This window comes from Patella vulgata, chromosome 1 (assembly GCF_932274485.2).
Source record: "Patella vulgata chromosome 1, xgPatVulg1.2, whole genome shotgun sequence".
Taxonomy (NCBI): Eukaryota; Metazoa; Mollusca; class Gastropoda; family Patellidae; genus Patella; species Patella vulgata.
The window spans coordinates 61,846,173-61,860,093 of record NC_065879.2 but is presented as its reverse complement, the minus strand read 5'-3'; the positions used below and the strand labels follow the sequence as shown (position 1 = coordinate 61,860,093).

Here is a 13,921-nt window from a genome sequence, read left to right as displayed (position 1 = left end):
TGTGGTTGATGAACATTAACATGGACCATCTTGATATCTTGATGGCCATTCTACTCGAAAATATAGTACATGAACCCATAGCAAGATGATTACCATTCCAACAAATTTGACTCTGAATACCAACAATCTAATACTGAATTTTACGACCCCCCCCCCCCCTTCCCTTGCAGACCCCTTTGACTTCACTGACCTCCAAGATTATTTCATAGAAGCCTAAGGGCAGGGGCGCCGGAACGGCGCGAGGGCCAGAGTACCAAAAGAGAGGGTTGTCTCCCCTGGCCCCTAGAAAATTTTGAAATTTGTCAATTCGGAGAACGCAGTTTAGAGTGCCTCTAGCATTCCAAATTCCAACATAAAACCCTTTAAAATATATGATAATGAAAGAGACAAAAGCCTGATTATTCACAATTTTCATATAATGAGCAATTCATCTCATAAAAAATTATGTAATTGAAAAGGCTAATAACTATAAACAGAAACTAATATCACTAAATCACTTGCCTTTAATATCTCATGAACTCGATTAACCACTTATAGACATCTGGCCAAGGAGTGATAGCTGATAATGAGAGTGCGAGAGCTGGTTCGCGACAAACCAGAGAGCAATTACATATCTATCATTTAAAAATGTATAGACTAAAAAAAAGGTTGAAAACTTTCATCATTAGGGCATAGATATACATGTACACCCAAGAAAAGCGCAGGGTACCATTTGTATACCCTGGTACCCTGGTTCCGGCACACCTGCCTAAGGGATGTGTGGACCCAAGTTATATCCCAAATGCAGACGTATACCACATTGACCTTGTTTGGAATAGTTGTTGTTTATTCTAAATCATCTATACAGTAGAATCTGTATTAAGCAGCCACTCACGTGAATTTTCATGGCTGACCGCTTAACGGAAGTGACCTCTTAATAAAATCTCATTGTTTGTTAGTGCTGACGTCAATACCTGCATCCGTAAATTTGGACGTCACTAAAACTTGCTTTGAATGGAAATTCTTTGAATCAAGTCTCTGATGTAAACGTGTCATTTTGTACCAACATTGATACTACTGCCTACCATCATGATGTATTCGATAATATTTGTCCATTTTTGTAAAGAAAATTATTGAATTAATTTCATTTTATCAAAAAAGCACATGTCCCAAAAAACATTGCTAAATTTTTCACCGATTTTCAGGGGATGTAACTCTGTATGTAATAATGGAGGTGCTAAAATTATGTTTAGCAACAAAGTGGCAATGGAAAATAGATACTAGATGATCGTGACAAAACTCAGCTTTTTCGGTACTTACAGTTTATTCAATCAGTATCAAATAATGTTTCTCGTTACATGTGAAAACAATGATCAGCAGATAAGGGTTTGTTATTTAATAAAACAAAAGATTAATTAACAGATAATCCCAGGTTTATTGTTATTTTCACAGTTTTTCACCGATTTTCAGGGGATGTAACTCTGTATGTAATAATGGAGGTGCTAAAATTCTGTTTAGCAACAAAGTGGCAATGGAAAATAGATACTAGATGATCGTGACAAAACTTACAGTTTATTCAATCAGTATCAAATAATTTTTCTCGTTACATGTGAAAAAAATGATCAGCAGATAAGGGTTTGTTATTTAATAAAACAAAAGACTAATTAACAGATAATCCCGGGTTTATTGTTATTTTCACAGTTCTTTTTACCTGATCGGTGGAGGCCAGATAATCAACTATTAATCAATGGATTACCGGAGGTGCTAAAAGGTATGACAATATGGTATCAATCATTCAACAATGGCCGCTGAATGGGCGATATTTTGATAAAATTATAACTGAAACAGTGACTGCTGGCCACGTTAGAGGAGTGACCGCTGATTAAAGAGATGAAACAATAGAATTTCTACAGGAGGCATTTATCGTGACCGATTACAAGGAGATACCGCTGAATCGGAGTGGCTGCTTGTACAGATTCTACTGAACATCGTATACATTCAACGAGGGATAACATCCTTTGGTTTAAAAATAACTTACATTCCTAGTCTCCATCTCCAATTTTCAACAATCCAACTGAAAAAAAACAACCCAACACATTCTTTTCTTAATCAGTTGACATATAGAAAATTAAAACAAAGAAAGGGTCAAGAGCCAAACAGTGGTTTTCTGACGGGTTATATATGATGCAGAAACTGTGGAACAAGTGCATTGATGTCAAGGGGGATTATGTTGAAAAATCAGTATAACAATTTTTATATTGATTGCATATTACTTAAGACGTTCGGAAACTTTGGGAACACCACTTGTATGGCTGTCACCATTAGCCCGGTTCGTGCAGAAAAGTAGGACGTTAAACCTCATTTCATTCATTCGCACATCTATAGATAAATAACTGAGAGAAACCAAGAAGGAAATATATAACTTACCACCAAGCACCAGCCGGACCATATTGATCTCCTATAAACGGAAGGCAAGATATTACCAGGGGGAAAACCCAGCATAACACATGGTAAGCCCTGTAAAATAGATGCCACTGTTATTAGTTGTTACTAAAAATTACCAGGGGATGGGGTAGGGGAGAAGCACAACTATCCATGGTCTGTCACAATCACACAAGTGCAATTTGTATGTCAGTATGGTGGATAGACAGATTAATCTAGCACAACCATATAAAACATAATAAATGACATTTTAAAAAGAAGAAGTGAAATTCTTAGAAGTCAGGTCAAATGTTGATGCCAAACATTTAAGCTTGTCATACGGTGCTTATTTTGAAATCCATATCATAATACATTTTCAAACAAACGTCCGGTTGATATGTTTTCTGTTCTAACATAGTGACTTTTAGACAGATTTTAATAACTCTTTTTTCCTTAAGATTCTTGAAAAAAAAAAACAGGTCAACAAAACACAATTATCTACTAGATATTGTTAGTAAAATTCCAAAGTAGTGTCGAATAAACCTTTCACTAGGGAAGAGCAGGAAAAATCCATGTAAATTATCCAAAAAATAACCAACCCCCTGGCAACAAACTTTACAAGACTGTGTGAAAGAAGCCAGTAGCGAGGCCGATGTCTTCCACTGACATCCCAAAATAAATAGATGGCACATATTAACATGTTAATTAATTGGATATTTATCTTTTTCAAAAGTATCAAGCAATCAAACTGATTGTCTAAGCAGAATATGTTCATGATCGAACATAGTCAAGGTTTTGAAGTACCTGGTAATGAAACGATACACTAAGCTTCATCACTCTTCATCAGTTATCTCGTCTCAAAGCATCGACCAATGAAATTGCTTAGCTTTAGCAGAAAATGTTAATCATTGAACTCAGTCAAGACATTCACCTAATGAACATCTACACCATGTTTAAACATTCTACCTCAATTAAAAGCAGAGTTGTTATGTGCCAAAGTCTTGAATAATCAAATTGCTTATCACTACTTAGCCTAAGCAGAAAATTCTCATCATCGAACTTACTCAAGGTATAGATATATTGAATCTATACTCTGAGTTTCATCGCTCTCACCCAATTAGAACCAAAGTTATCATGTTCCAAAGTCTCAACCAATCAAATTGCTTATCTCTGCTTAGTCTTATTGGAAAATGCGCATGATCGAACACTGAAAAGGCATTCACCTAATAAACACCTACACTAAGTTTGAACTTTCTACCTCGATTAGAAGGAGAGTTATTGTGTTTGAAAGTCTCGACTGATCAGATTGAAGTCTCTACTTTGCCTAAGCAGAAAAGGCCTATCATCGAACTTAGTCAAGGTATTTATTTACTGATATTATGAAACAATACACAAGTTTGAACTTTCTACCTCGATTAGAAGGAGAGTTATTGTGTTTGAAAGTCTCAACCAATCAGATTGAAGTCTCTACTTAGCCTAAGCAGAAAAGGCCTATCATCGAACTTAGTCAAGGTATTTAATTACTGGTATTATGAAACTATACACAAAGTTTCACCACTCTTACTCAATTAGAATCAAATTTTTGAGCTCCAAAGTTTCGAACAATTAAATTACTTATCGCTCCACTTATTGTGTCCCAAAAAATGTGACGGACAGACTGACGGCTACCTGATGATAGTCGGTGTTTCATTATTTTTGTAATTAATATTAACTATTTTTTTTTTTGTACACATTCATTTTAATCATATCCATTGTTAATTATTTTAATTTCATGTACATTATTAATATTCTTAAAGATACATTATGGGAGATTAGATAACGAGTTGGCAGTTCTCACTATAATAGTTAAAAACTAGATAATGTAAGGGCAATTTTCTGAAAATTTCAGTCAAATTGATCCACTATGAACCGAGAAATAAGCGATTGAAAGTTCTGCATAGTCTCGGTCATCATTACTAAAGTCGGTACGAAAAAAATCATAGCCTCGATTATCCAATAATCGTTAAATCGAGAAGGAAAGTTGTGCAGCAAATCGGATCATAATCCAACAATTATCGCAGGCTAGCGTTGACATCGAGAGTTGATTATGGTCTGGATACGTTAATTAATGTCTAATTAATAGTTATATAACATTTCAGGCCTAAAGAAGACCTGCAATTGGCAGATTTAGCTCTTGCATAATGTATTTTTAATATATTTAAATTATGATTATTCTTATAATGCCAGGAACGTGTCATTGATTAAAAAAAAAAATATTTCACACTTAATGTATAAGTGTGTGATTGTGTTGTATAAAAACTAACAAACTTGTTTCTAAGACAACTCTAGTTACTATTATTATTATTAAAGAGACTTGCATTAGAGAATGGCAAAATAGATGGTATAGAGGGAAAACCCAACATAATCCAAGGTTAGCTCTGTAAGCTATTATTACTACAAATAACATGCACTGTATAAACATGCATAAATTGGGACATTCCTCCATGTAGAATAGTATTGGCGGAGAGTATATAGTTTTACACTATTTATTATAGCTTACCATTCATATCTATCTGTTAATTTAGCTTTAATTACATTCATATAAAGATTACCAGTTATACAAGCCACCCATAATAATACTGTCCAATCTGTTAATAAATAGAGATGCATCAATAGAACTAGTCAATACAACAGAAATGACTATAATACTTGCAATTAAATGAAATAGGGCTTAACGTCCTACTGTGTGGCACCTACTGGTACTAGCATTGGATTGAAATGGGGTATAAAGCCTTGTCAACAAAAAACTTGGGTCATTTTCATTTCTATGGTTACATGTCATGTGCAATATGATGAAGAGAATTTTGCCCTCACTTTTTCACCTACTCTTCATTGAATTTCAACTGTCAAGGGTTCTTTTAAGAAAACTCTAATATGTACAATGGTATGACAGCATCACAGATGCCACATTCAATTTAATAAATGAAAGTATCATACCAAAATATGTCAACCACCATCCTTGAAAATTACACGTCGGCCCATCAGGTCTCATACCACTCTGAAAAACAATTGAAATGGGTATTAATACAATCAAAAACGGTTGTACAATTTGATGTCCTTATCAGTTTTACCATGAAAACATTGCATAGTTGATTTCCCCTTATGCAGTTTGTCTATTTATAGCAATTTTCTCTTTGGGTCTAGAATGAGAGAAAAAGAGTATATACCTTTTCAGCCTGGTTTTTGCAATTATTCAAGATTTGGGGGAAACAGGACCTAGAGGTAAACACCCAAAAATAGGAAACTGACATACAAAAAGCATGTCACCGCTTATAGATTCTTTTGATCGGACAGCCAAAAAATCAAGAGACGGTCAACCCTCTTCAATATTTTTATCACATGATTGTGACATGTTATAAAGATTAAGATCAGTGGAATGTCCAAAACAAGCGATTGCCATGCATGAAACACTCATATTTTGTAAGAGAGCATGGAAAAATGAATAGGGGTCATCCTCTCATGGTCCCAATACTTATATACTCAGAATGATATATTGTTCTAATGTTTTTTGTATCTAATTTAAATCATGTTAACTCTGTATACCTGTACCAACATGTTTTTAACTGATAATAATATTAAGTAAATTTCATCTTTATTTCAGGGTGTAGTGATTATTAAAACCTGATCAAATAATTGTCAATACTTTACAAAGTTTCCGTATTTTCAGGTAAAGCGGTCTTTGTCATATTAGATGTTGTTATTAGTATGACCTTAATCATAATCATATTACATTAATTAAGTTAGAAGGTAGTCTATGGTGGGTCAGCATTAAGTTTTGTTTTTTACATATATGTATTGTCTCATTATATTTTATATTTTATCATTGCTTGATAAAGACTAGTGAAACCTAGCTGAATTGTCTCGTTATATTTTATCATTGCTTGATAAAGACTAGTGAAACCTATTTGAAATGTCGCTCAGTAATAAGCAGTAATTGTATTCCATATAATTGTGACCTATATATTCCAGTTCAATTACCTAATGCTATTGAAAAAATGTATCTTCCCTTTTGCTTAACACTTTATCTGAGGTCAAAAGTTAGAATAAGGGTTCCATTAGTGTTACATTACGTCTCAAATGCTTATTCTAACACTGCTTTTGACCCAGCCTATGGTGACCACAGTGTCCTCATCATGAATATACTACAGCCATGTTAAAATATTGTACTTACCATTAAATAAGCAATACTATCCATTACAGCTCCAATGCTTAAATATAATATTAACCTCTGAAATATCCGATAAAAAAAAATCACATATCTTTTAATGCCAAAACATGCCAGATTAAAGCTAAATATCGAGTTGAATACAACAGAAAAGCAAAAACACTGGTACTATTTAAAAATGATACTAGTTATTCAGATTCATCAGTTCAGAGTTTTGATCTCAGTATTTCTAGCAGCTATCCAAAAGGTGAAGGTTGCAATTTTATCAAATTAGGATCAATTCTTTTGGCAAATTTTTAAGTCATAAATCTAAAAATAGCCCCACAAATTTGAAAAACCTTGATGTACCATATTTTTACACTATTTGCGTATGAGTGGCGGCCATTTTTTATACGCCCACATTTTCATGTGGACGTATTATGCCGTCGCCCCTGTCCGTCCGGACGTCCGTCCGTCAGTCCACAATTGTTTGTGGACTCTCTACAGGTCACAATTCTTATCCGATTTTGACGAAACTTGAAATATAGATTTATCCCCAAAAGATCTCGGCTGCTTTCGATATTGGCATGTATCGGATCGAAACTTCATGGATTATGGCCCCTGACTGTACGAAAAATCACATTTTTAGCTTGTGGACCCTATAGAGGTCACAATTTTTATCCGATTTTGTTGAAATTGAAATGTAAATTTATAACCCAAAGATCTCGGTTCCTTTCGATATTCGCGCATATCAGACCGTAACTTTCTGAATTATGGCCCCTGATTGTACGAAAAATCACGTTTTTAGCTTGTGGACCCTATGAAGTCATATTTTTTATCCGATTTAAAAAACCGTATTATTATATCACCGTTACACCCTAAGGACGATTGAGTTCGAATTTCGTGAAAATGGGCCCAAAATTGACAGACAAAATGGCCGCCGTTCGTTCTCAAATAGCATAAAAATATGGTATATCAAGGTTGTGGATTCTATGGAGGTCACAATTTTTATCCGATTTTGTTGAAACTTGAAATGTAAGTTTATAACACAAAGATCTTGGTTCCTTTCGATATTTGCGCATATCGAATTGTAATTTCCTGAATTATGGCCCTTGATTGTAGGAAAAATCCCTTTTTTTTAGCTTGTTTTCTATCCATCTCTCGAAAATGTGGGCGTATCCTGCTGGTTTCCGTCAGTTTTGGTCCAATTATCCCGAAATTCAAACTCAACTGACATTACGGTGTAACGGTAATATATTAGAAAAGTTATTAAATCGGATAATAATTTTGACCTTCAGAGGTACCACAAGCTAAAAACGATTTTTTCGTACAATCAGGGGTCATAATTCAGGGAGTTACAATCCGATATGCATGAATATCGACAGGAACCAAGATCGTTGTGTTATAAACATGTATTTCAAGTTTCATCAAAATCAGATGAAAATTGCAACCTCTAGAGTGTCCACAGCTAAAAACCTGATTTTCCGTACAATCAGGGGCCATAATCCATGAAGTTATGGTCTGATACATGCCAATATCGAAAGGAACCAAGATCTTTGGGAGATACGCCCATATTTCAAGTTTCCTCAAAATCAGATAAAAATTGTGACCTGTAGAGTGTCCACAAACAAATTGTGGATAAACGGAAAGGGGCGACGGCATAATACGTCCACATGAAAAGGTAGTCATATAAAAAACCCTAAAACAATCACACATCCTTGTCTAATCATAAATCAACTTTTCTAAAAAATTCGATGAAAACTGTGACCTCTATATCATGCTAACAAGTAGTTCTTACAAACAAGGTGCATAACTCTAACAATGTTAATCAAATTTTATCGAAAAACAAATACGTATCCTCGTCCTATCATAAAACAAGTTTTCTCAGAGTTTCCGAAAAATATGATCAAAACTCTGGCTGACAAGCATTAAAAGCAGTTGTGATAGGTTTCGGCAAAACAAGGGCATAACTCTATAAACAAGAGCATCGGTAACGCTGCGATATACGTCAACATTCCTGCTTTGATTGATAATGATATGGTACTTTTTAAAATGAAAAGAATGAAATATGAAATGGCTGTAATATGACAAGAGGCAAAGAAGGTTAGGCTTTTGTTTTGCCAAATTTACAGACAAAATATTAACAAAAAAGTGGGTGTGACACTGCCCCAGGGGGTCGGGGCATGCACCAAAATAAACAGTTGCAGTCTTTACAGTATAAGGAATAAATATGTAAAGTTCCAGGATAATACATTCAGAACTGTGGCCTTTAGGTGCTAAAGACACACAAACATTAGGCATAGATCTATCCCAGGGGGCCAGACATGCACCAAAAATAATAATAGAGGTCCACCTTAGGGTAAAAGGAATAAGTATAAAAATGTTTTCAAGACGATCGATTAAGAATTGCGACACACAGACACACAAAAAGAAAATGGGCATGGCTCTGCCCCTGGGGGTTGGGCATCCACCCCAAACGATAGGGATCTTCCTTAGGGTACAAAAAATAAGTATGCAAAGTTTCAAGATGATATGTTAAGAAATGTGGCCTGTGGACGACAAACAATCAAATACAAGAAATGGGCGTGGCTCTGCACCTGGGGGTCGGGCATGCACCAAAAACAATAGGGATCATCCTTAGGGTATAAGGAATAAGTATGTAAACTTACTTTCAAGATGATCACTTAAGAATTGTGGCCTGTAGGCGACACACAGACACACACACATACATGCACACACACACACAGACAGGGGCGACGGCAATATATGTCCACTGTGGACGTATAAAATTAATCCAATTTTGACAAAATGAAATAGGGATCCTCGTCTTGTCATAATACAAGTTTCCTGACACTCCAATAAACCAGGTAGCCTCTATTGTGCTGACAAGAACTATGGACAGTTCTGCAACCAAGGGGTATAACTTTAAAAATAGTAATCTGATTTTGACGAAAATAAATAGGGATCCTCATCTTGTCATAATGCAAGTTTCCTGAAGGTTTCAGGAATCTGATAAAAACTGTAGCTTCTATTGCGCTGACAAAAAGGGTTATTACAATACATGTGATGTCCACATTAACATGTGGGTGTATAAAAATGTGATTCTCCCTGTAAAGAGTTCAGACTGTCGTTCTAATGTGTTTTTCTTACCTGTGAAAATATTGAGTATTTTTTAAATAACCATATCACAGATATCATAAACACACTGGAATAAATCAAGTTTAAAATACAAATACAATTTTAATTTTTAACCTAAATATACTTTAGATGTAATGAAAATGCACCAATGATATCACTGGAAAGGCAGGAAAGACATAATGCAGCTAAAATGTGATTTGTGGCATATTTGTGTGCTGGACATTTACCAACACAAGAACTTGAAGGAGATCAACAACAACCAATAAAGCTTGTTTAACATAGTCATAAGGGGTAAAAATGGCTGCTTTTGGGATCCCTATCTACTCTCACAGCAATGCTGCTTCCAGATTTTGAGGGTGGGGGCAAGGTCCCACAGATGCTTGATCGAGCAATGCCATGATATTTTAGTTCAAGAAATTCATGGAGACGTACTGTATACCCTTAAGCATAATCCTCCTGAAACGTGTCCAGATCTTGATGACATTTGAAAAATGGCAAAACATTACGTATTGCAACTTGCACCAGTTGCATGTTCGGGCACCCTCATATACATGTAATTGAAAATATAAACAATAATAAACCACAAAAAAACACCAAGCAGCTGATTAGAGTTTTGGGGGGATTTTGTTTGGTGTTTGAAGAGAACTGATCTGTAGTGCTTTTACTCCATCCTGAAAACTTCATATGTTGTTATATTCAGAATCGCAAGATAATTTCTCTCATGTAAGATTTACAATCATCCATTTATATAGGTGTTGCATTTTTATTGCATCTCGGTAATTTAAGAGGGTTTCCCCTTTAATTTGATTTATATATAAGTTAAAGAGTCATGTATTAATGAATTAACATCCCCCTTTACATTACTATTTTGAAGTATGCCAGGAACAGTTCCGACAACAGAACGGGTAACTTTTTAGTAGTGTACAATTGTCAAACATAAGTTTTCCGTTCAGAGAACAGTTCCAATCTGGACCACTGAAGTTTGGTGGTTCTGGAACCGTTCTCAGAAAACGACATGGTTAAATTTTCATAGCGTAAAACAATAATGTAACAAGACCGCCAACATTTGTTTTCACCCGGGTAATTAGTTACTTAAATAAAAGATTCTTATCGGCTTTGGCCTGTAGCTGTTACTGGCTGATCCTATACACAACTAATATGAAAATTAGGCTTTTCCCCTATTTCGGAATCCTTACCGTCTATTTTTCACCGTGATTCTTCTTTGTTCGCCAAAAGGAATCATTTCTTGTCACATCTGACACAAATTTATAATAATCCAACACTATTTTCAAATCAAAAACACAAACAAGATTCGTTTGAAATGATCCGCCATTATGAAACTCACACCCTGCACTCAGCCAATATTACAAATTCAGGAATGGAATGTTATCGTGAACGAAAATTCTTGCTGAACTTCAATTATGTATTAATCAATTTTATGTCATAATTGTTTATGTATGTTTAATACACATAAACTTTAGTGGTATCAATATTGACAGTTTTTTCCTTTCATTTAAGTTAGCAAGAACGTATGTTTGCGGTAAGTGCTTGTCGGCTATGTGCATTAAATAATAAATATGGAAAGTTTTCAGAACGGTGTACGTATTTGTCATTATTTTTTGTGGTAATCACATATATTAGCCTAATTCAGAATATGACATTCTACAAAACAAATTACCAAGAATTATTTTTGCTGAAGTCTGGTTTATATGAATGGGAATGGGAGCTTTTAATTACCCTATTTCCTACCGGGACCTCTTTTGACCCAATTCTGGCCAGTTCGTATCAAAATGGATTAAGAACCCTGCTGTGCACATAATATCCCTGTAAATGAAAGATAAGAAGTTACTTACCATCCTATAAAAGAACATGAAGCTGTTATTTTTCTAGCTACTACTACAGTATCCTGTAAAATCATAAAAACAATGTCACAATTAAAATTAAATATTGGTACCGGTATATACTAGACAAAACTGCGTTGATCCCCTGTACATTTATTTACTTTAAACAATAATAAATAGATTTGTTTCAATTTAGCTTTTTTTTCGAATTTGATGAGAAGCAATGTGGTTATTAGAGGACAAAATCTATTGATATTCAGCATTCTGCAACTTTCAAGAGATTTAAGGAGAGTTATTGTGATCCAAAGTCTCGACCAATAAAATTGCTTACCCTAAGCAGAAAATTCTCATCTTCGAAATCCATCAAGGCATTCACCTAATAAACACCTACACCAAGTTTGAACATTCTAGCTCAATTAGAAGGAGAGTTATAGTGTCCCAAAACGTGTGACAGACAGACCCATTTTAATAGTCCCTTGCCTTCTTTGAAGGCCGGGGAACAAAAATAACAATATATTGAGTAGTCTTTTATTTTAATTATGAATCGAATTAATAAAGCAAAATACTGGTCCAAGAGAACTTCTGTCTTGGTCCGAGTGGTCTATCGACTGGTCTGACTTGTCTTTTGGTTGATCCGACTGATCTTGGTCCGAATTGTCTGGTTACCGTCTGAATAAGCTTGGTGTTAGTGTACTTCCCGAAATTTTAAGGGTGACTAGCGATGACCACACAAAAAATTTCAGACGATTCGATCAATAACTTTTTATTATACAGACCTTTTTTTTTTCTACAACATGATGCTGCTTACCAATCTGTTTTACAGACCTAATGCGACATCCGTCTTTTATCTCTGTCCAAGATGACTGACCTTTAAAAAGTCAGATCGCTGTAGTTCTAAGGGTGACGTCACATCACAATGTTTACCAACAAAGCAAGATGGCATCGATAATGCCAAAAAAGATTACTTCTGTGGCTTGTTTTTGTTGTTTTAAAACAAACACGAGCAGGACAATCAGATTAGACGGTAACAAGCCAACAGTGAGGCTGATGTCCCCCGCCGAAATCCCAAAATAAATAGATGACACATATTAATTAATCGCACATTTATTTTTTTCAAAAGTATTGAGCAATCAAACTATAAACTAAGTTTCATCACTCTCTATCAGATAGAATCAAGATTATCCTGTCCCAAGGCATCGACCAATGAAATTGATTAGCTCTGCCTAGCTTCAGCAAGAAATATTAATCATTGAACTCAGTCAAGACATTCACCTAATGAACATCTACATCAAGTTTAAATATTCTACCTCAATTAAAAGCAGAGTTGTTATGTTCCAAAGTTTTGACCAATCAAATTGCTTATCGCTCCTTAGCCTAAGCAGAAAACTCTCCCCATCGAACATAGTCAAGGTAATGATATAATGAATCTATATTCGAAGTTTCATCGTTCTTGCTTCATTATAACCAAAGTTATCGTGACCCAAAGCATCAACCAATAAGATTGCTTATCTCTGCTTACTCTAAACAGACAATGTTCATCATCGAACTCCATCAAGGCATTCACCTAATGAACATGTACACCAAGTTTGAACATTCTACCTCAATTAGAAGAGAGTTATTGTGTTTGCTTATCGCTCTGCTTACCCTCGACAGAAAATGTTCATTGTCGAACTTAGTCAAGGTATTGATGTTATAAAGCTATACACCAAGTGTCCTCGCTCTCAATTAGAACTAAAGTTATCGTGTCCCAAAGCATCAACCAATCAAATGGCTTATCTCTGCTTACCCTAAGCAGAAAATTCTCATCTTCGAAATCCATCAAGGCATTCACCTAATAAACACTACACCAAGTTTGAACATTCTAGCTCACCGAGGCGGAGAGATATTGTGTTCCAAAGTCTCGGCCAATCAAATCAATTGCTTATCGCCTTGCTTACCCTGGGCAGAAAATGCTCATGATCGAACTTAGTCAAGGTATTAATGTAATGAAACTATACACCAAGTTTCACCACTCTCACTTAATTAGAACTAAAGTTATCGTGTCCCAAAGCATCAACAAATCAAATTGTTTATCTCTGCTTACCCTAAGCAGAAAATGCTCATCTTCGAACTCTATCAAGGCATTGACCTAATAAACACCTACACCAAGTTTGAACATTCTAGCTCAATTAGAAAGAGAGTTATTGTGTCCCAAAAAGTGTGACGGACAGACGGACGAACCCATAATAGCCCCTGCTTTCTTCGAGATTCCATAAACCCTTTTATCATTTACTTATAGATTATCCGTTACCAGTTACCATTAAAAATTAGTCAAGGTATTACTGTAATGAAACTATACACCAAGTTTCATCAATCTCAC

General features: G+C 35.1%; 1 protein-coding gene across 2 annotated transcripts in view; it reads right to left on the bottom strand.

Annotated features, from left to right (window-relative positions):
- The window catches only part of LOC126831585 (uncharacterized), a 35,181-nt gene that overhangs the window by 18,779 nt on the left and 2,481 nt on the right, over positions 1-13,921 (bottom strand). For both annotated transcript variants that reach the window (XM_050562175.2, XM_050562182.2), the window contains exons 2-8: positions 11,575-11,627; positions 9,734-9,788; positions 6,611-6,667; positions 5,377-5,437; positions 4,940-5,027; positions 2,407-2,496; positions 2,018-2,053 (exon numbers count right to left, since the gene is read on the bottom strand). In XM_050562175.2, the coding sequence (XP_050418132.1) occupies positions 2,018-2,053; positions 2,407-2,496; positions 4,940-5,027; positions 5,377-5,437; positions 6,611-6,667; positions 9,734-9,788; positions 11,575-11,627 (440 nt within the window). The remainder of the gene's footprint in view (positions 1-2,017; positions 2,054-2,406; positions 2,497-4,939; positions 5,028-5,376; positions 5,438-6,610; positions 6,668-9,733; positions 9,789-11,574; positions 11,628-13,921) is intronic.